The 22,912-nt window shown below is 42.4% G+C and overlaps 1 protein-coding gene across 1 annotated transcript in view; it reads left to right on the top strand.

The window, feature by feature from the left end:
* Positions 1-22,912, top strand: part of cacna2d2a (calcium channel, voltage-dependent, alpha 2/delta subunit 2a) — a 697,573-nt gene that overhangs the window by 573,438 nt on the left and 101,223 nt on the right. Inside the window, exon 14 of the mRNA XM_060919306.1 lies at positions 22,785-22,834. Coding sequence (XP_060775289.1) covers positions 22,785-22,834 — 50 coding nt within the window. The remainder of the gene's footprint in view (positions 1-22,784; positions 22,835-22,912) is intronic.

The raw sequence follows: 22,912 nt of genomic DNA, 5'->3' as shown, positions 1-22,912 counted from the left end.
AGAACGATTTACAGAACCCCTAAAATTGTCTTCTTCATCAGTCAGGGTGCTTGTGTACTTTATTGAATGTCAGGGCTATGTTACTCATCATCATGGGCCTCCTCAGTCAAATTTTGACTATGGATAACATCCGTCCTCTTATCTATCCATGGAACTTTGGCAGCTACGGCTGTGGCTGTAGACCCCTATGCGTGACTGGCAGTCCCTGTCGCAAAGGTTGCATAGGAAGGTGGTTGCTATTGGGTTGAAAGCACTGCGCTCTCTACGGTGTGCCCGCTTGGCCGCTGCCTCTTCCAATAACCTAGTCTTGCCTGCTTGAAGCTGCTGGTTTAGGGTGTGTTTCCACTTTAGGCGATCTGCTGCAATCATCTCCATACGATGAATATCTTTATTTGCTGGTGCAGCAATATTGGTCCACTGTTCGGGTAAACCCTAATCTCCATGCACCCAATGAAGAAGGTAGACCATGGCGGGACAGCACCTTATTGGCTGGGGGCTGCCCAGCTTAAGACGGGCGGTAGCTGTCCAATGAGATCTGAAAATCTCTCCCACCATTGAGAGCACTATTGCTCTACGCCAATCGAGCTTATGGCTTATAACCAGTAACTGCTGCTCTCCGTGTTGTGCCGACACAGACAGTGAAGCTGGAGTGTCCTTTCCAGATAGAGGTAATGATAGTCATGGTGGATGTAAGCCTAGACAAAATTATATGGAGGACAAGCTGTAGCCCATGTAGCATGCCCCCCCACGACGCTAGTGGATCCAACGGAACAACAGAGCTGTTACAGTTTGGCACCAGTAAGGTCGCAGGGGCTGCCAGAACGAAGTTGGAGGTTACAACGAACTGCCTTGGGGGCTCCGACTCCCATTGTTGCTATGTTACTGGGAGCTTAATATTCCCAAAAGGGCCACCCTGGATGAACAGATCTGAGGGGAGTGATCCTAAAGACCCCCATACAAAAAAGGTGCCACTACAGGGAGCCACTACTGGAGTCAGGCCTTCAAGGTAGTGCCATTTTTCCCAAGCCACAGTCACAACCTGGTCAGGTCAGGCTCATGAAGGTTTGCGGTCATGGGGAAGCAGCTTTGGGACCAAAAGGTCGCTGGTCTCCGTGTTGTGCTGACACAGATAGTGAAGCTGGAGTGTCCTCTCCAGATAGAGGTAATGATAGTCATGGTGGATGGTCAGGTCAGGCTCATGAAGGTTTGCGGTCATGGTTTGGTCAAAGGTCGCTGGTTTGATTCCCTGGACCAGCAGGAATGGCTGAAGTGCCCTTGAGTGAGGCATCTAACCCCTAGCTGCTCCCCAGGCTGCTCAGGGTATGTTGTATGTCGCTCTGGATAAGAGCATCTGCTAAATGCCTGTAATGTAACGTGCAATGCCATTTGATGTGAAGAGCAGTCTTGGATGGACTAAACCCTTGCACGGGAAACTGGTTTTGTTCGCAATAAATATTGCTGTTATTTTAAATATAAACAAATGAATAGAGTGAATGAGTCATGAAGGCATGTGCTGTCTCGTTCAAAATGTGCCACTGAACGCATTTACAAAAACAATTATCACCCACAAGTGGCTTAAGAGCTGCCATCAACAGAAGAACAGAACCTAATTATTTAACAAGCCATTAATATTGCTTCCATGCGTGTGAGTTTGAGAAGTGCTGGGAACACGGATGATGGAAAAAAGCTCAAAAGCATCTCTGAAACAATCCACAGTAAAGTTATTTGTGTTCCTCAGCAGCTTTCTAAAACTCTTAAGTCATAGCAGGATGATGGACGCTTTGTAAAATTGATGTCATTAGAAGGTCTTTAGAAGAAAAAAATAAGTTAATCAGAGGATATGACCATAAATTGTCTATTTAATTGTCTGTTTATTGTGTTTTCCTCAGTATTCTGAGTATGGGTTTGAGTGTGGTTTAATAATGAAAAAATAAACTCATGATACAATAATGTGATCTTATTGCTGTCTCACAAACATGGTAAGTGGTAAAAGGCCTCACATGTGCTGTGTTAAGCCCTGTGATAGATTGGCGTACCGCACGTCCCGCCCCAAGTCAGCTGGAATTGGCTCCAGCTTCCCCCATGACCCTGATGGATATGCAGTACAGTGTTGTAGTCGAGTCGCTAAACTTCGAGTCCGAGTCCAGTCTCGAGTCCCCAGTGTTCAAGTCCGAGTCAAGTCCAAGTCATTAAAAAAAATTTTGAGTCGAGTCCGAGTCAAATCACTATTGATCCGAGTTAAGTCCAAGACTCCAACCGCACCATTTGACGGTGGCTGTTTTGGCGCCATTAATATTAGTTTGTTCCTGAACATGACATATGAACAGGTGAATGTGCATTCTCTTTGTCAGGGAGTGTGAAGTATTCTGTCAGAGATGGTTGGGAGATGGATGTAAGTGCAGAAGGTGTGTTTATTAATACAAGCGAAGACATAAACAATCCAGAACGGCAGGCAAAATCGTAAAACGGTGAAACAGGCAATAGGTCGAGCGAGGCACAAACAGGGTATCGTAGACTCGGCAGAATCAGAGATGAGAAACAGGAAATCAGGGATCAGGAAACCAAGCAAAGAAATAAGTCTCGGTAATGTGTCAGTAACGCAATTCAATACTTCGCAAAGTCAGTGTGTTTTCACAGTTTTTATATTGGCACGCTGATTGCATCTTAATCCCATGCGGGTGCGAGTCGTTTATGGCATGCGTGCGTGCAAGAGTCCGCTTGGTGCATGCGCTGTCCGGAGCGCGCCCGAGAGTCTATCTGATGCATGCGCCAAGGTGCGCAGGTGTGATACTCTTGCACAAAATTCGTACAAAAATTAATGTAGATATAAATATCTTGTGCCAAATTATTATGACATTACAAAAAATAAAGAAAAAATCTGAGTCTTCGTCTCCAGTTTATGAGTCCGAATGCAGTTAATGCACGGGTCCGAGTCATCAGTGCTCGAGTCCAAGTCAAGTCACGAGTCCTTAAAATTAGGGTACGAGTCGGAATCAAGTACTACAAGCCTGATGCGGTATAAATAATAGATGGATGGATATGCCATGACAATTAGTATCCATCTGGATGCATGAATTTTATAATAGAGGAGACATTTTATTACCCATGCCACCCTCACTGAATATGGAGACAGATATTTTTAGCAAGTGTTTGGATCAGTTTCTACGGAAGCCGAGAGAGGCCCTTCATATAATCTTTTTTTATTCACCTTGTTATCCTGAGATAACGACATAATTAATTCAGGATCTCGAGAAAACAACACAACTAATTCAAGATCTCGAGAAAACAAAACAATTATTCCGTGATCTCGAGAAAACAAAACAATTATTTCATGATCTCGAGAAAACAGCTGAGATTTCTAGTAGAGCTGCGCCCCCTGTGGGTCAGACAACGAAGACTTAGAAATTGGCGGACATGTAACAGAGCAGAAATGGCTTTTTACGATGCCTTGAGAGAGAGGGGGGTCCCAGAGGAGACATTCTAATGACCAAAGTTGTGTCTAAACAGAATGAGAAATAGCCCCAAAGTCAGCATATCACAAGTCTCTTGGCGCACCTGAATGAACCATTTCTCAGCTGTTTACTCGAGATCATCTCATTATCTCTAGCCGCTTTATCCTTCTACAGGGTCGCAGGCAAGCTGGAGCCTATCCCAGCTGACTACGGGAGAAAGGCGGGGTACACCCTGGACAAGTCGCCAGGTCATCACAGGGCTGACACATAGACACAGACAACCATTCACACTCACATTCACACCTACGGTCAATTTAGAGTCACCAGTTAACCTAACCTGCATGTCTTTGGACTGTGGGGGAAACCGGAGCACCCGGAGGAAACCCACGCGGACACGGGGAGAACATGCAAACTCCACACAGAAAGGCCCTCGCCGGCCCCGGGGCTCGAACCCAGGACCTTCTTGCTGTGAGGCGACAGCGCTAACCACTACACCACCGTGCCGCCCATAGCTGTTTACTCGAGATCATGAAATAATTGTTTTGTTTTCTCGAGATCACGGAATAACGGTTTTGTTTTCTCGAGATCTTGAAATAGCGGTTTTGTTTTCTCGAGATCTCGAATTAGTTGTGTTGTTTTCTTGAGATCCTGAATTAATTATGTCGTTATCTCGGGATAACAAGGTGAATAAAAAAAAGGATTATATGAAGGGCCTCTCGCGGCTTCCGTAAGTTTCAGTCACTAAGTATGAAATACTTTAACAGACTATGCTCTTAAACGGTGGCAAAACCAAACATCTCGAAAAAGCGATAGAGTTACACCCATGCTAGTTTCCTTTTAACTTCAGGAGGACACACTGCCCTCATAGACTCCCTTGAATAAGACTTTCCTGATTGTACGTCTCTAAGTTACTATGTGGCTTGTTTGTTGTGTTTGCTGTTTTGATAAGACTGTCACACCCCAGGCCTAGAAATTCATATATTTTTTTTCACCAGCCAGCCGGACTAGTTCCCTTCCAAAGTAACTCGCCAAACAGAAAATCAACTAGCCAAAATTTGTTCATGTATGAATTTTACTTCTGTCAAAAATAACACAAAAGAGAGTAGTTACCATTGTTCATGACTAATGTGCATTTATTTCAAGACCCGAGTATTTTGATACTGTTGTTAAATACATAAATGAGAACAACACGGAGCACCATAATATAATATCAACAAATAATAATATATTGGAAAACTTGGCAACTTGGTGTATGAGTATTGAAAGCAAATATACTTACCATCATGACTATAGCACCCAAAATATGTCCAACATGCTTTCTGTATTTAACCATTTATGAGACAGAAAGCATTAGGAGCTTCATATTGACTAGGAATCAACTTGAAAAAAATTAATTATTCCATAAAAATCGTATCGCAGCCAAGGCCTACCCTGCTCCCACGTTTGCTTATAAGTCCTTTGTTGTTTCTCCTTCTCATACGCTTTATCGGCGGCCTTTTTCTCCTCTTTAGACCGAGGTCGCTTTGTCCCCGTCTCTGGCGGTTTCTGTACACCTTTCAGAAAATTCCACATCGCAACGTAGCTTTGGCAGATGTAGATGTAAACAACAACAAAAACGCGTGTTTAAATGGGCGATAATGTGGCCACATCTATTGAATTTAATAACGTGATTACCACGATATTCAACGAGATGCGTTATATGCATGCGCAGTAGTGGAAAAACCGACAGCCTGACTCGTACACGATATGATTCGGAATTCTTCGGTATTTTCCGTCCTGCCGATAAACACATCGATTAACACAGACACGGCATGCGCTTAATATGTGGCGGCTTTAGTTGACGGTGTGTCTGAATCTTCGCTTCATATATATTTTTTATTTTCAACTACCCAGCCGGGCTGCCTAGTGACAGGAATTACCTGCCAAATGACAAATTAAGTCGCCTTGGGCGACCGGACCACCACGAATTTCAAGCCATGCACCCTTCCCAACTGTCTGTGTGGACGTCTTTTGTACTTTTGTAAATTTAACAGTTATTCCACGAAATCAAGTCATACATGAGCTGATAGCCGACGAGGCGCGTAGCACCGATCATGTACGATGAGTAGTAGAGTAGCCAATCAGAGCATGCGATTGTTCATATCCAGTGAATGTGGATAGAATAACATGAATTAGATGGTTGGCGATTGATGTGTTGTTTCATTTTAGTGTGTACTCCATTCACATTCTGCTTTTCTCTTCTTCTTCTTCTTGGTCAGTTTACTCCTGCCCAATATTATTACTTTTTTCAGTGAAGTTCCGTTTGATAGCAGATGAAGGTTTAACATTTTGAGATTTAAAGGGATCCTCCAGTGGATTTACTCTTAAACTTACGTTAAGTAAAAGTATTCATAGATTTCAGCAGTCAAACATTCATTTTCAGAGACCAAATAGTGTTCTAGAAAAATTTATTTTGATTAAAAATACCAGATAGGCCTCCTGCGGAAGTGACATATGCGATGGTGTGGCGGAAGCTTGGAGCTGTTTATATCCTCTGCTTACATTGTGGTTTTGTTAGTTTTACAGGTATTTTTACTGAATTTATAGGTTTTTAAATCAGTAAAGTATGCCTCACTGTGCAGCATATAAATGCCAAAATGATGCTAAAAAGAAGGACGATAAAAGAAGATATCGTTTCGCTGATTACCTGGCCGGAATCGTCCAACTATTCGCGAGAAATGGATTCATACCATCAGAAGACCTTAAAACAATCTGCCTGCGGTGCCCTAATTATGCTCCAAACATTCTGAATCATCCTGTTTCGATGAATCAACGGAATTAAAAGCAAGATTAATAGGCGCTTTCAGAATAAAAAAAAAGAAAAGACGATGCCCTGCCAACAACATTTGCCCATCGTTCAGCTCCAAAAGTCTGCCGATGCAGTGTTGAGTGGCAACAGAGGAGACAACAACAGTTTCGACTTTTGTTCTCCTCTGATTCTTTGTAGTATACAGGGACGGATCCAGCCCAAGAATCTGACAGATGCACATTTACAGAAATATTTTCACTAATTTTACCACATTGCTATGGATTTACACTGGGACGTAGAGCACGCCGAGCCCTTTCTGAAGAGGGCAGCCACGGCCCACTATGACCATGGCTCGTCCCGGTCTGTTGGTGGAGCGTGGCTATAGCCCATGTAGCCAGCTAACAGTAAAGTAAGCAAACACTCCATGACCGATGCCAAGTGGTGCACATGTATTTCTGCATGTGCATCGGTCTGGATCCATCCCTGGTATATTATCGGTGTCTTACCTGGTGAATTGTGATCAGTATTCCGATGCGTTGTCGGCTCTTCAGCGTATACTGGAAGAAAATACGGGTAACAAAGAAAACCCAGACATTAAAGAACAATCGCTAACGGATCAAGAGACGAAGCATTCAACTGAACTTCAGGTGCCGTCTACTACACTCCAGATAAGAGAATTACTCAACGTTTTGCATGAAACTCACTCATTTGAAATTTCCAGAGTTTTATTTCACGGTAGTTTCGTTTCCATTTATGTGCGTGAATTGACCAGAAAGCGGCATATTGCTGTGCAAACAGATGAACCAGTCAGTGTTGAAATCCAGACAGAGACAGTTGTCTTCGAAGACAAAATTATCCAGTGTTCTTTGTTGGGAGATGAAAGCGTCTCATTAGATCAGGGGTGTCCAAACTTTTTGCAAAGAGGGCCAGTTTTGGTGAGGTGAAAATGTGCGGGGGCCGACCATTCAGCCTGACGTTCTTTGAACCATTAACATTAAATGCAAATGAACTATTTAATGAAATTTTTATTTCAAATGGCATACTTTTAATTTCTTCACATAGAACACAAATAAATCTAAACAAGTTTTTACCAAAATCACTTTGCCTTTCATATTTGAAGACTACACAAAATGAAGAAAAAGTCTGACTGGAAAAAAAAAACTTTCGGGAAGATTAAACATATCTAGGTTCATTTGAAACATTACATATTATTCACTATTAAATGCTCACTGTAAACTTCTAAATTCAAAACATGTGAACAGGAAAATAACACTAACAGTTATCTTATTCAGAAGTACACAACATCGAGGGCCATATGAATCCGTGTATCACTTGTTCTTTCGTTTTTCAACTGACAATCAAAAAACGAAAATATGTTGTTTGATTTTGAATCGGATATCAAAAACGACAAAGGCCGTGTTTTTTCATTATTTCAATTTTAGACTTGGATCAAAAATACGTAATGGAAAAACGTGCTGCCGGACCGAATTTGGATGTAATATTTGATTTGTCGGGTTTACGAGACCTGGTTTAATTGCCAATTGAAAAACGAAAGAACAAATGATATACGGATTGAAAAGACTCAGTGCATATTCAAAACTACGGAAGCCGAGAGAGGCCCTTCATATAATCCTTTTTTTTATTCACCTTGTTATCCCGAGATAACGACATAATTAATTCAGGATCTCGAGAAAACAACACAACTAATTCGAGATCTCGAGAAAACAAAACAGTTATTTCATGATCTCGAGTAAACAGCTGAGAAATGGTTCATTCAGGTGCGCCAAGAGACTTGTGATATGCTGACTTTGGGCTATTTCTCATTCTGTTTAGACGCAACTTTGGTCATTAGAATGTCTGGAATAATCGATCACCTAATAAGGCAATATTTTGATCAGGGGTTGACACAGGGAGAGATTGCATTAAGTCTTTTAATAAGGGATCATTTCAAAATTAGTCCGCGGCACCTCCGCAGAAGACTGGCACCCCTCTCTCTCAAGGCATCGTAAAAAGCCATTTCTGCTCCGTTACATGTCCGCCAATTTCTAAGTCTTCGTTGTCTGACCCACAGGGGGCGCAGCTCTACTAGAAATCTCAGCTGTTTTCTCGAGATCATGAAATAATTGTTTTGTTTTTTCGAGATCACGGAATAATTGTTTTGTTTTCTCGAGATCTCGAATTAGTTGTGTTGTTTTCTCGAGATCCTGAATTAATTATGTCGTTATCTCAGGATAACAAGGTGAATAAAAAAAGATTATATGAAGGGCCTCTCTCGGCTTCCGTACAAAACTGTGGTTTTGATCATCAAAAAAAAAATCAATTCACTGAGATTTTAGAATTTATTCACTTCAGAAGACTAAACAAATAACTTGCCTGCACTAATGTGAAGGGTGATACTGAGATCTCGACTGCAGTAAACAGGCCAGGTCTGGCTCCAAGACAGTGGTTTTGATGCGCAAGATGTCACGCAGGTGAGTCACTTAGTCTTGTCCTCACAGGGTTCTTGTTAAGGTTCATAACCGAGAATGTCTTCTCGCACAAGTGTGTCGAGCCAAACAAGCTCAGCATTTTCTTAGAATCTCTTGGAACCTGCCTTTATCCAGCTGGCAGTAAAAGTTGACAAGAGGGAGCTGTTGGTGCCAACTGCGACACTCGGCGTCACACTGCAGCTCAATGCCCTCGCTGTCAACTTTCCTTTTTTTAGTTACAGTCGCCATTTTAGAAATGGGCTGGAAAGGTTCACACAAGGGTCACGTGGCGAGAGTGCGGCCACAGGTCTGCTGCGATCTTCTGGTGAAATATCTCATCTCATTATCTCTAGCCGCTTTATCCTTCTACAGGGTCGCAGGCAAGCTGGAGCCTATCCCAGCTGACTACGGGCGAAAGGCGGGGTACACCCTGGACAAGTCGCCAGGTCATCACAGGGCTGACACATAGACACAGACAACCATTCACACTCACATTCACACCTACGGTCAATTTAGAGTCACCAGTTAACCTAACCTGCATGTCTTTGGACTGTGGGGGAAACCGGAGCACCCGGAGGAAACCCACGCGGACACGGGGAGAACATGCAAACTCCACACAGAAAGGCCGTCGCCGGCCACGGGGCTCGAACCCGGACCTTCTTGCTGTGAGGCAACAGCGCTAACCACTACACCGCCGTGCCACCCTTGGTGAAATATAAAATAGCTTTTTTGTACGCGTGTATTTTATATTATTATTGATTTTATCACAGAGGCTGCAGGCCGGTGGAAATTTGAACACGGGCTGCAATTGGCCCCCGGGCCGGACTTTGGACATGCCTGCATTAGATGATTCGTTGGAACTCTACTAGCAAAACCACCATGTAAGCAGAGGATATAAAGACCTGAGTTGCTCCAAGCTTCCACTAAGCCACGTCATTGCATACATCACTTCCACGGGAGGCCCGTCTGGTATTTTTAATAAAAATTTATTTTTCTCGAACACTATTTGGTCTCGGCGGCACGGTGGTGTAGTGGTTAGCGCTGTCGCCTCACAGCAAGAAGGTCCGGGTTCGAGCCCCGTGGCCGGCGACGGCCTTTCTGTGTGGAGTTTGCATGTTCTCCCCGTGTCCGCGTGGGTTTCCTCCGGGTGCTCCGGTTTCCCCCACAGTCCAAAGACATGCAGGTTAGGTTAACTGGTGACTCTAAATTGACCGTAGGTGTGAATGTGAGTGTGAATGGTTGTCTGTGTCTATGTGTCAGCCCTGTGATGACCTGGCGACTTGTCCAGGGTGTACCCCGCCTTTCGCCCGTAGTCAGCTGGGATAGGCTCCAGCTTGCCTGTGACCCTGTAGAACAGGATAAAGCGGCTACAGATAATGAGATGAGATGAGACTATTTGGTCTCCAAGAATAAATGTTTGACTGTTGAACTCTACGAATACTTTTACTTAACATAAGTTTAAGAGTAAATCCGCTGGAGAATCCCTTTAAGGAATAGTGCTGTTCCTTAAAGCTACATAAAAAGAATTGACCTCTGCTGCATATTAGAGGTCATTGCCTTCCCTTCTGCTTTCCAGCTTCGATTTAATGTGTTCGATGACTTTATGAGCATAAATATTATCTCATCTCATCTCATTATCTCTAGCCGCTTTATCCTTCTACAGGGTCGCAGGCAAGCTGGAGCCTATCCCAGCTGACTACGGGCGAAAGGCGGGGTACACCCTGGACAAGTCGCCAGGTCATCACAGGGCTGACACATAGACACAGACAACCATTCACACTCACATTCACACCTATGGTCAATTTAGAGTCACCAGTTAACCTAACCTGCATGTCTTTGGACTGTGGGGGAAACCGGAGCACCCGGAGGAAACCCACGCGGACACGGGGAGAACATGCAAACTCCACACAGAAAGGCCCTCGCCGGCCACGGGGCTCGAACCCGGACCTTCTTGCTGTGAGGCAACAGCGCTAACCACTACACCGCCGTGCCACCCTTGGTGAAATATAAAATAGCTTTTTTGTACGCGTGTATTTTATATTATTATTGATTTTATCACAGAGGCTGCAGGCCGGTGGAAATTTGAACACGGGCTGCAATTGGCCCCCGGGCCGGACTTTGGACATGCCTGCATTAGATGATTCGTTGGAACTCTACTAGCAAAACCACCATGTAAGCAGAGGATATAAAGACCTGAGTTGCTCCAAGCTTCCACTAAGCCACGTCATTGCATACATCACTTCCACGGGAGGCCCGTCTGGTATTTTTAATAAAAATTTATTTTTCTCGAACACTATTTGGTCTCGGCGGCACGGTGGTGTAGTGGTTAGCGCTGTCGCCTCACAGCAAGAAGGTCTGGGTTCGAGCCCCGTGGCCGGCGACGGCCTTTCTGTGTGGAGTTTGCATGTTCTCCCCGTGTCCGCGTGGGTTTCCTCCGGGTGCTCCGGTTTCCCCCACAGTCCAAAGACATGCAGGTTAGGTTAACTGGTGACTCTAAATTGACCGTAGGTGTGAATGTGAGTGTGAATGGTTGTCTGTGTCTATGTGTCAGCCCTGTGATGACCTGGCGACTTGTCCAGGGTGTACCCCGCCTTTCGCCCATAGTCAGCTGGGATAGGCTCCAGCTTGCCTGTGACCCTGTAGAACAGGATAAAGCGGCTACAGATAATGAGATGAGATGAGACTATTTGGTCTCCAAGAATAAATGTTTGACTGTTGAACTCTACGAATACTTTTACTTAACATAAGTTTAAGAGTAAATCCGCTGGAGAATCCCTTTAAGGAATAGTGCTGTTCCTTAAAGCTACATAAAAAGAATTGACCTCTGCTGCATATTAGAGGTCATTGCCTTCCCTTCTGCTTTCCAGCTTCGATTTAATGTGTTCGATGACTTTATGAGCATAAATATTATCTCATCTCATCTCATTATCTCTAGCCGCTTTATCCTTCTACAGGGTCGCAGGCAAGCTGGAGCCTATCCCAGCTGACTACGGGCGAAAGGCGGGGTACACCCTGGACAAGTCGCCAGGTCATCACAGGGCTGACACATAGACACAGACAACCATTCACACTCACATTCACACCTATGGTCAATTTAGAGTCACCAGTTAACCTAACCTGCATGTCTTTGGACTGTGGGGGAAACCGGAGCACCCGGAGGAAACCCACGCGGACACGGGGAGAACATGCAAACTCCACACAGAAAGGCCCTCGCCGGCCCCGGGGCTCGAACCCAGGACCTTCTTGCTGTGAGGCGACAGCGCTAATCACTACACCACCGTGCCGCCCATAAATATTATAAGTATGGGAAATGAAGAAAAATGCTCCTGACTTGACAACTTATTATTGATTACAAATTTATACACTTTTTTTTTTCCAGTTTTTCCAGGACAGGCGAAAATAATTTGATGTTCGCCTGTACTGGAAAAACTGGGAAAAAAAAAAGCAGAAATCAGAAACTTTTTTGATTTTAAACTTGGATATAATCACTGAAAATACACATGTATGGCAGTGCAAATCCAAAATCACAAATGTTATGTGCTAATAATAAGCTTCTTCTTCTTCTTCTTTGAGAACATCCTATAAAAGCTGTTCTTATGGTTCTTATGTAGGTATTTTTTTAATATCCCCGCTCTGTCCATCTGTCCATCTGTCCATATCTCTGTCCATCCGAAACACCCTTTTTCTCAGCAACCACAAATCATAGGCACTTGGTACCAAACTTCAGCTTGGGGTTCTATACCGTGTATACTGTTTTCAGGTCTGTCGCATATCAACTTCCTGTTTACCGCCTGAATGTATTTACGAAACATATAGCGTGACTTTACAAAATTTTCCTAACACTTTTCTTAGCAACTACAAATCACAACTGCTTGATATTTGGTACCGAGCTTCAGCTTGGGGTTCTATACCATGTATACCATTTTCAGGTCTGTCATTTATTGACTTCCTGTTTACCGACTGAATGTATTTTACGAAACCTATATAATGGATTTTGACGCTATTTCAAGAAGCAAAATGCTATTTCAAAATGACAATTTACCAGGATGCTATTTGAAATCCCTGGGGAGAGACACGGCTCTTTACTCACTTGTTTCAGGTTAATTATTTGTTGAAGTCAGCAGTCATAATAAGTGTCCTATTCCTTCGATTGCTTGCATTCTGATATAAGCGAAAGCGGGGGGATACGTAAGTGAGCAGGAGCTCACAGTTGATCTTGTTTTTCCCTAAAATTAATAATTTGTAACACTGGATCAATACAGTATTTCTTCTGTTTATTTTTTATATTTGGGTACTTGTGTAAGGTTTATTGACTGCCTCTAATAGGTGAGCTTGGAGTAAACAGGTTTTCTTTTTCAGTACAGGTAAATATCAGAATTCTTGCCTGTGGTAATCACAGTGCACATGCGGGACATAATGATAAGGCTGGAAAATGCTGGCGAATTCCACTGATATATTTGCTATTCATTTTGTGACATGACAGCCAGCAGTTTAGGACATGGTATTTTAGACGTGAAAAGATACGATGCAGCTTTAGTTAGGTTTTTGTGTGTGTGTATATATATATATATATATATATATATATATATATATATATATATATATATATATAAACTTTATATGTGTATGCGACAGAATGAAAGAGAATCTCATCATGTAGGATGATGGACATCTCTAAGTTATTAACATTCTGCTGCTGGTGCACTGATTTTGCAGCTCGTTGTGCAAACACTCCTCACTTTAATAACCTACCGAGCTGGGCTTATTGACCCTGCTAGTGTCTCTACTCTCCGTTTAATCAGCCTAATCCTAAGCTTCAGCATGTTCAATGATCCATACACACACACACACACACACACACACACACACACACACACATTGTTAGACAGGAGAGTCAGTTGAGCAGCAGTCACAGTAACATGTGCAACAGACATCAAGGACATTCGTTCATTTACAATCATGCTGTCACCCTATCAAACACTAGCACGATGCAAAATGTAGATTGCTTTGCACAATTAAATAAGGCTGTGTCTACATTAATACATTGTAGTCTTAAAATGCATCACTTTTGCTATATTTACACCGGCATCCACACTACCCTGGAGTTTTCGAGGAATAACAATTGTGACTTTTGGGAACGCTGCAAATTGTGATACAAATTTATGACGTTTGATTTGATGAAATGAATGATTGTTATCAGGCTCTGTAATCTTAGTTTTTCCTAGCTGTAACTGTGTTGCTTATACAACAGATAACACAATAATGTAAAGTAGCGGGAATACACGTGACTTCACCATAGGCTGAAGTAACCCAGCTCTGTGAAAACAGAAAACAAGAAGACAGAGTCATCTATATCCCCTGCCTTATATACCAACTATATACCAAGTTTCAAGATATTATTTGTCACATTTTTCAAGTTCTGCTGCAGGAAAGCAACCCTACCTCTTTACACTGACCTCAGCAGCCTATGGCATAAGCCCACTGGACCTTTGGTCCAGCTGAGCTAAAAATTAAAATTTCTCACATTTCTTAGTATCAAAAGGCACATATACATTACTTAACCAACACATATACCAACTTTCAAGACCGTACCACTCATAGTTTTCAAGTTTTGCTCCGGAAACAAAACCTACCCCTAAGACTAACCTGAGAGACTAAGTCTGAAATTGTTTAAAATGTCTCAAATTTCTAAGTATGAAAAGACACATCTACGTCACATTGTTAACATGTATACCAAGTTTCAAATCCATATCATGAATAGTTTTGGATATATGCTCCGGAAACGAACATTGCTCTTAGAAACTAAGTCAGAATTAATTTTTTATGTAAAAAATTGAAAAATACTTTTTTTCAAAAATCCAAAATAGCAAAAAGGCACCAATTCACATGTTGCTTGATATGTTTGCAAAGTTTCATGAAGATAGATTTAGTAGTTTTAAAGATATGGCCCAGAAACGAAAACGTGACTGGACGGACAGACGGACGGAACCCGTTTCTATATCCCCCACCAAACTTCGTTTGGGCGGGGGATAAAAAAAATAGCCTCAATGAGACTGTAGCTCATACCAGCTAAAACACCCATAAAATCGTAAATATGACAGGTGGCGCCACCATCTTGACAACTTTTATGCATACCCACCTGGGGAACATTGTATGTGAGTTTGATTGAAATCTGATCAAACTCCTATAGGAGGAGTAGCAGCGATTTTTGTAAATTGTGGACGGACAACGATGATGGACGATGCATAATCACATAAGCTCATCCGGCCTGACCTGCAGCCATATGAGCTAAAAACCAGATATAAAACGGGAAAGAACTGTTGCAATACAACTCTGGACAGAATTAAATGTGACTTTGCATGAGGTCGTTGAAACATTGTTTTCAATTCAATGATTCCAAGTGTTGAATTTACATTTTAGGCTGGTGACAAACTGCCAAAAAGTGCTTTAGTTTTTGAGACACCCCTACCGGAGGTAGAACTAAACCCAACAATGTTTTTCTTCATCTTTAAGGTCTCCCATATACAACCCCGATTCCAAAAAAGATGGGACAAAGTACAAATTGTAAATAAAAACGGAATGCAATGATGTGGAAGTTTCAAAATTCCATATTTTATTCAGAATAGAACATAGATGACACATCAAATGTTTAAACTGAGAAAATGTATCATTTAAAGAGAAAAATTAGGTGATTTTAAATTTCATGACAACAACACATCTCAAAAAAGTTGGGACAAGGCCATGTTTACCACTGTGAGACATCCCCTTTTCTCTTTACAACAGTCTGTAAACGTCTGGGGACTGAGGAGACAAGTTGCTCAAGTTTAGGGATAGGAATGTTAACCCATTCTTGTATAATGTAGGATTCTAGTTGCTCAACTGTCTTAGGTCTTTTTTTGTCGTATCTTCCGTTTTATGATGCGCCAAATGTTTTCTATGGGTGAAAGATCTGGACTGCAGGCTGGCCAGTTCAGTACCCGGACCCTTCTTCTACGCAGCCATGATGCTGTAATTGATGCAGTATGTGGTTTGGCATTGTCATGTTGGAAAATGCAAGGTCTTCCCTGAAAGAGACGTCGTCTGGATGGGAGCATATGTTGCTCTAGAACCTGGATATACCTTTCAGCATTGATGGTGTCTTTCCAGATGTGTAAGCTGCCCATGCCACACGCACTAATGCAAGCCCATACCATCAGAGATGCAGGCTTCTGAACTGAGCACTGATAACAACTTGGGTCGTCCTTCTCCTCTTTAGTCCGAATGACACGGCATCCCTGATTTCCATAAAGAACTTCAAATTTTGATTCATCTGACCACAGAACAGTTTTCCACTTTGCCACAGTCCATTTTAAATGAGCCTTGGCCCAGAGAAGACGTCTGTGCTTCTGGATCATGTTTAGATACGGCTTCTTCTTTGAACTATAGAGTTTTAGCTGGCGACGGCGGATGGCACAGTGAAATGTGTTCACAGATAATGTTCTCTGGAAATATTCCTGAGCCCATTTTGTGATTTCCAATACAGAAGCATGCCTGTATGTGATGCAGTGCCGTCTAAGGGCCCGAAGATCATGGGCACCCAGTATGGTTTTCCGGCCTTTACCCTTACGCACAGAGATTCTTCCAGATTCTCTGAATCTTTTGATGATATTATGCACTGTAGATGATGATATGTTCAAACTCTTTGCAATTTTACACTGTCGAACTCCTTTCTGATATTGCTTCACTATTTGTCGGCGCAGAATTAGGGGGATTGGTGATCCTCTTCCCATCTTTACTTCTGAGAGCTGCTGCCACTCCAAGATGCTCTTTTTTATACCCGGTCATGTTAATGACCTATTGCCAATTGACCTAATGAGTTGCAATTTGGTCCTCCAGCTGTTCCTTTTTTGTACCTTTAACTTTTCCAGCCTCTTATTGCCCCGTCCCAACTTTTTTGAGATGTGTTGCTGTCATGAAATTTCAAATGAGCCAATATTTGGCATGAAATTTCAAAATGTCTCACTTTTGACATTTGATATGTTGTCTATGTTCTATTGTGAATACAATATCAGTTTTTGAGATTTGTAAATTATTGCATTCCGTTTTTATTTACAATTTGTACTTTGTCCCAACTTTTTTGGAATCGGGGTTGTATGAAATGGATTCTTGGATAAAAATATTTTGCTGCAAAGACTGTTAAATTGATAGATGTTGTTATACACCCCAAAACTAAAAAAGACCTAAAATATGGCCTGGCCGTATGGGACTTAAGACACATAAACTGCTGTAGAGAAGTAACACAAGCTCAGAGAGTTTTAAAATTTGGCATGATTATAGTCAGGATGTTGCTTTACTTACTAGAAAAACTTGGATGTGAATATCTTGAAGTATGTGGCATTTAGAGACCTAGGAACACATACCTAAAATAGGCGGTATGGGTACCTTATTAATGAGTGACATACCTAAAATGTCACTCATTAATAAGGTAAGTACTGCTCTATATTCATGATATATTTAATAATAGTACATTTCATATGATGCATTTTATTGAAATTCACATAGAAACACAGATTGAAATTGAAAGATAACACATTGGCAATAACACACACAATAGATGAGGAGACAGAATTGTTGTTTGGCCTTGAGCCTTTTAATAAAACTATTATGTCCAGTGGCCACTGCAAAACATTAATGTCACTCATTGTCATTGTCATCAACAACAAAGTGGGTCATATTTGGGTACTCTGGGAATGGGCAAGAACAAAATTCAGTGCAGGTCAAGCCAACTGACAGACACTAGCATTTGCTGACATCAATGCAGTTCCTGTCTTTACAGTACAGGTGGGTGATGTGTCTCGAACTTCTTTAGGTGCTGGTGCCTTTAGGAACATCACAGGTTCAATGGACCCATTTTCTCTGAGCCTCCATCCTCTACCAACTGGGTTCCAGAGCTGAGGCTTAGCCAGGTGGCTATGATGCCACACTGCTGTTTGATACAAGGCTCTCAAGACGTGTTGCTGGAAAGCATCTTCTGTCAGGGGTAGACTTGTTGCTGATAAATCTGTGGTAGATGCTAGTGTGTACCTCAGTTCATCCAGCTTGGAACAAGGATGTCCATCCTCCTTTTTCTTTTTGCCATACAGGAGGAGTGCATACTTTCTTGCCACAGGCAACGATTCTTCCAGGCTTTCAGATAGTCCAAACTTAGCCATTTCCTTTAACTCACTTAGATGAGTCTTCAGTCTTGTGAAGGCAGTGGTCTTTCCAATTCTGTACAGGCTGCTTGTCGTGTTGCAACCTGTGAGAGCATGACATGCAAGTAAACACTCAAATGTCTACTCCAAGATTCTGAGCAATCAAACAGACTTGGATGAATCTTTCTTTTAGGCCATGTCCAGAGTGCATGAATACTGCAGAGGATCCAAACATCCCTTTGCTTGAATAGTACACAAGCAAAACCAGTACAGGGGCAGCACGGTGGTGTAGTGGTTAGCGCTGTCGCCTCACAGCAAGAAGGTCCTGGGTTCGAGCCCCGGGGCCGGCAAGGGCCTTTCTGTGTGGAGTTTGCATGTTCTCCCCGTGTCCGCGTGGGTTTCCTCCGGGTGCTCCGGTTTCCCCCACAGTCCAAAGACATGCAGGTTAGGTTAACTGGTGACTCTAAATTGACCGTAGGTGTGAATGTGAGTGTGAATGGTTGTCTGTGTCTATGTGTCAGCCCTGTGATGACCTGGCGACTTGTCCAGGGTGTACCCCGCCTTTCACCCGTAGTCAGCTGGGATAGGCTCCAGCTTGCCTGCGACCCTGTAGAAGGATAAAGCGGCTAGAGATAATGAGATGATCTCGAGTAAACAGCTGAGAAATGGTTCATTCAGGTGCGCCAAGAGACTTGTGATATGCTGACTTTGGGGCTATTTCTCATTCTGTTTAGATGCAACTTTGGTCATTAGAATGTCTCCTCTGGGACCCCCCTCTCTCTCAAGGCATCGTAAAAAGCCATTTCTGCTCTGTTACATGTCCGCCAATTTCTAAGTCTTCGTTGTCTGACCCACAGGGGGCGCAGCTGGGATAGGCTCCAGCTTGCCTGCAACCCTGTAGAAGGATAAAGCGGCTAGAGATAATGAGATGAGATGAAAACCAGTACATCTGTATCATCACATTTCACAATGAGCTGAGAGTATGACTGTGCAAGGTGTATTGCATGTAACACCAGTCTAGTGTCTGCCTCCTCTTGGTCACTGTAAAGATTTGTCAAGCAGTCAATGCCATGCCTGACTTGCTGACCCTCTTGACCTCCTCACCATTTTCAAAGCCACCTGCTAAGATGACTGTATTCTCTGAAGAGATTCTCTTTGGCCCAGTACTGACGATATAGTTGCTGACAAAGCTACATAGAGCAGCCTTGTTCCCACTTATCCTCAGGTATTTCTTGTAGTTTGGTACCCTTGCTTGTCCAGTTATGATATGTGTTAGTCTGCTGGTTTGAATGGTCCCTCTTCTTTGCCTTTCAAAATCTTTGAGTGTTGATGGTCATATCTGTCAAACACTATAACCACACAGCTGATGCCTTCCTTTCCCATTAATGTTGCAATCCTTTGCCAGACACACTCGCCTAGGTCATTGAAGGTCTGAAAGGCTGATTCATGGAGACTCTGTAAAAGAGCCATGCCATCAATGATATATGCGGATGGTTCTTTATTGGGCAGCTGCTGTATCTCTGCTGTATCAATGACAGACTCCAGCTGCTTGGCAAGGTCAGCCTTTGCTGTTTTTCTCATTGTGCCATCATCAGGAAACAAAGAAGGTGGGACAACAGCAAGTTCATGAGACATCACACTCTCTATGGACACCTCTCTTTGCTTGGACACAGCAAGTAACCTTCGAAAGAGGACATCTGAGTCCATGTGAACCTGTCTAGATGCACTGACTCCAGCAGAGGTTTTCATGTCTTTGAAGGTTGCACACTGGTTTCTTTTCTCAGGCTCCCAGAAGCTCTTTGTTCTTTTTGATTTTGCCAGACGTTGTTCAATAAAGATGGTATTCTGCTTTGCACCATCTTAGAGGAAGCTTGAGAGCTCTTTTGCAACTTTCTCAGATGCAACCTGACCACTAGCAATGTTAATCGGTTCCTCTGGAATGCTATCAAGGTCAAAGGGATTCTGCCTCTGCTCCACAGCCTCCATTATCTTCTGTACGGTATGTCTCTCCCATCTCTGTCCATTCTGGATGCTCCATGCTCCTGGTGTGCTTTCGGGCTCTTTGAATCAGTGTCACAAAGCTCTTTCATAGCATCCACATATGCTGCGGTCACATGTCTTGTCATCAGCCATCTTGTGAGAGCTCCCTTTCGTAATGTGAAGCCAACAACTCCACCCTGACTCTTGCCTTCTCGATTGATGGTTTGCTCCAGTGCCTGGTCAGTGGCCACACAGTTGAAGCTTCGATGCTCAGACCTGCGAACAACAAATCCACCTTGCTGCATGAATGTGTATGCCTCTGGTTGTTCGTGTTCAAGAGCTGTCATTTCTGCAAAATAGACTGGCATGTACTTGGCATAATTGGTCCCACCAGTGGCTCTGAACCAAGGCATAACTTCACACATGCAATTCAAGTGAAATTGAAAGTCAGCTTCACGCTCTGAATGAAGGATCCTTAACAACAGGTCAGCCCCATTTAGGAATGTTAACCAGTATGCAATATAGAGCAGTACTTACCTTTTGTAACTTACTTTGCAGTATCATTGAATTGGTCAACATTATTCTTACCACTGATAATGGGCTTTGGACTGGAGACTTGATTGTCAGTGTTTGTGTTTCACCTCATACATTTAGGGACACCTCATACATTTAGGGATACAGTGCCCAGATTATGCATGCTATATTGGCATGTTTGGTATTGCTGGATTCATCACAACCCCACCTTTCCAACAAGCCATCATACATGTTTCTATGACCATCACTGACAAAGCAACTACAAAGTAAATGAGAGCATTCTGCATTGATATTAATTTTTTTCATGTCCACCTATTTTAGGTATGTGTTCCTAGGTCTCTAAATGCCACATACTTTAAGATATTCACATCCAGGTTTTTCTAGTAAGTAAAGCAACATCCTGACTATAATCATGCCAAATTTTAAAGCTCTCTGAGCTTGTGTTACTTCTCTACAGCAGTTTATGTGTCTTAAGTCCCATTCGGCCAGGCCATATTTTAGGTCTTTTTTTAGTTTTGGGGTGTATAACAACATCTATCAATTTAACAGTCTTTGCAGCAAAATATTTTCATCCAAGAATCCATTTCATACAACCCCGATTCCAAAAACGTTGGGACAAAGTACAAATTGTAAATAAAAACGGAATGCAACAAAAAAAAACAACAACCCAGACCCATGAGAGAGATGGCAGAAACTTCAGAAATGGCCAAATCAACAATTTGGTACATTCTTAAAAAGAAGGAATGCACTGACGAGCCCAGCAACACCTAAAGGCCTGGAGGACCATGGAAGACAACTAAAGTGGATGATCACAAAGTTCTTTCCTTGGTGAAGAGATACCTCTTTGCAACATCTAGCCCAGTCCTAAAGACTTGAGATAGATGTATGATTGTCAAAGTCTACAATCAAGAGATGCCTTCATGAATGTAAATGCTGAGGGTTTACCTCAAGATGCAAACCACTGGTACTGCTCAAGAACAGAAAGGCCAGATTAGACTTTGCTAGAAAGTGTTCTTTGGGGAGGCAGTGTTATGGCATGGCCAAGGGAACTGGGTCACTGAACTGTATATATTGATGATCTAGTATATAGAGCTATACTTTCTGCTCAGATTCAGTCAAATAGTGCAAAACTGGCACTAATGGCAGTATTCACAGTACAGCTGACAACCCAATACATACCAAGAAAGCAAGCCAAAAGCTTCTTCAAGGAAAGAAGTAGCATTTTCTTAAATGGCCAAGTCAGTCAACTCATTTGAGCATGTATTTTACTTCTTGAAGACAAAATTGAATCTTGAGTTCATTTCAGATCCATTGTGATGAAGTACGGAGGCAAAATTATGAACATTGTGTCACTGTCCAAATATGTATGGACCTGACTAGATATAGACCACTGTCATTTTGTGTTATCTGTTCAAGCTAGATGGCCTTTCGATTTCTTAAAATCGGTGAAATTTAGTTCCTTCCAAAATTTGGTCACTGTGATATATATTTATTTCTGTAATATCTCACAAAATGTCAGGCCATTCTGTGGATGGGAAGTTATTTAATTTGAGGGGATTCCCGAACAAATAATGTGCATGAAATTGCTCGCGTTGCGCGGTCAAGCAGTCAGAGGAAGTCCATGTGCGCATGCACAGATTTACCTGCTGCTTCTTTTCCTTCCTTTGGGTTTTACGGCAGCTGGCATCCACAGTGTTGCATTACTGCCATCTACAGGTTTATCTTAACCGTGCACTGACAGTTCCATCATTCTGTCGCTAAATGAACAGCTGATCACACCGAGGTGCTTGCTGACCGCCGATATTTATTAGTTTGGTCCTGCTTTTCCTTTCCTTTGTATATAACATAACGTCTTTTCTTCTCGCTTTCTGTTACTGTAGTCGGTCTTTCACGTTTCATTCGTACACTCACGTCCTCCATTTTTCTCTCCTGTTTCAAATTTGTATCCCACAATGCCTTGCTCGAACAAGGAAAGCCCACCACGTGATGCATGACGTAGTATCTTGAATTGGGTCATGGTGAAGCAGGAAAAAATAGCAAAGAATTTAGGGTCACGTGGTCTTAAATTCATTAATTGTTCTATTTTTAAAAAACTAATAAAATTGGAAGTCTGTGATTCGAATTCAGTACCTTTCGGTCCACTAAACAAAAAATAATTGGGTGTTGGGAAAGTTCTTTTTATGACCTACACTTGAAAAATCTGAAATGCAGTCTACCTTTAATTACTGTGACACAGATCACTAGGTCTACAGCACCTGAGCTGCTTCTTTTTTTTTTTTTTCCCCAGGATTGTACCAGTGCCTGATACCAGTATCGGTTTTGATACATCCCTAATTTTTTTTTTCATTCACTTTATTGCTTCTAATTGTTTTTTGTTGCTCTTCAACAGGATACTACTTTGAGATCCCATCCATCGGAGCGATCAGAATCAACACACAGGTTAGCCATTACAATTTTTGTGCTTGTGTGTATTCATGTGTGTGTTTGAATAACTTGGACACACAGAGAGAAAGAAAT

This window comes from Neoarius graeffei, chromosome 4 (genome assembly GCF_027579695.1).
Source record: "Neoarius graeffei isolate fNeoGra1 chromosome 4, fNeoGra1.pri, whole genome shotgun sequence".
NCBI lineage: Eukaryota > Metazoa > Chordata > Actinopteri > Siluriformes > Ariidae > Neoarius > Neoarius graeffei.
This window is presented reverse-complemented; position numbering and strand designations above follow the sequence as displayed.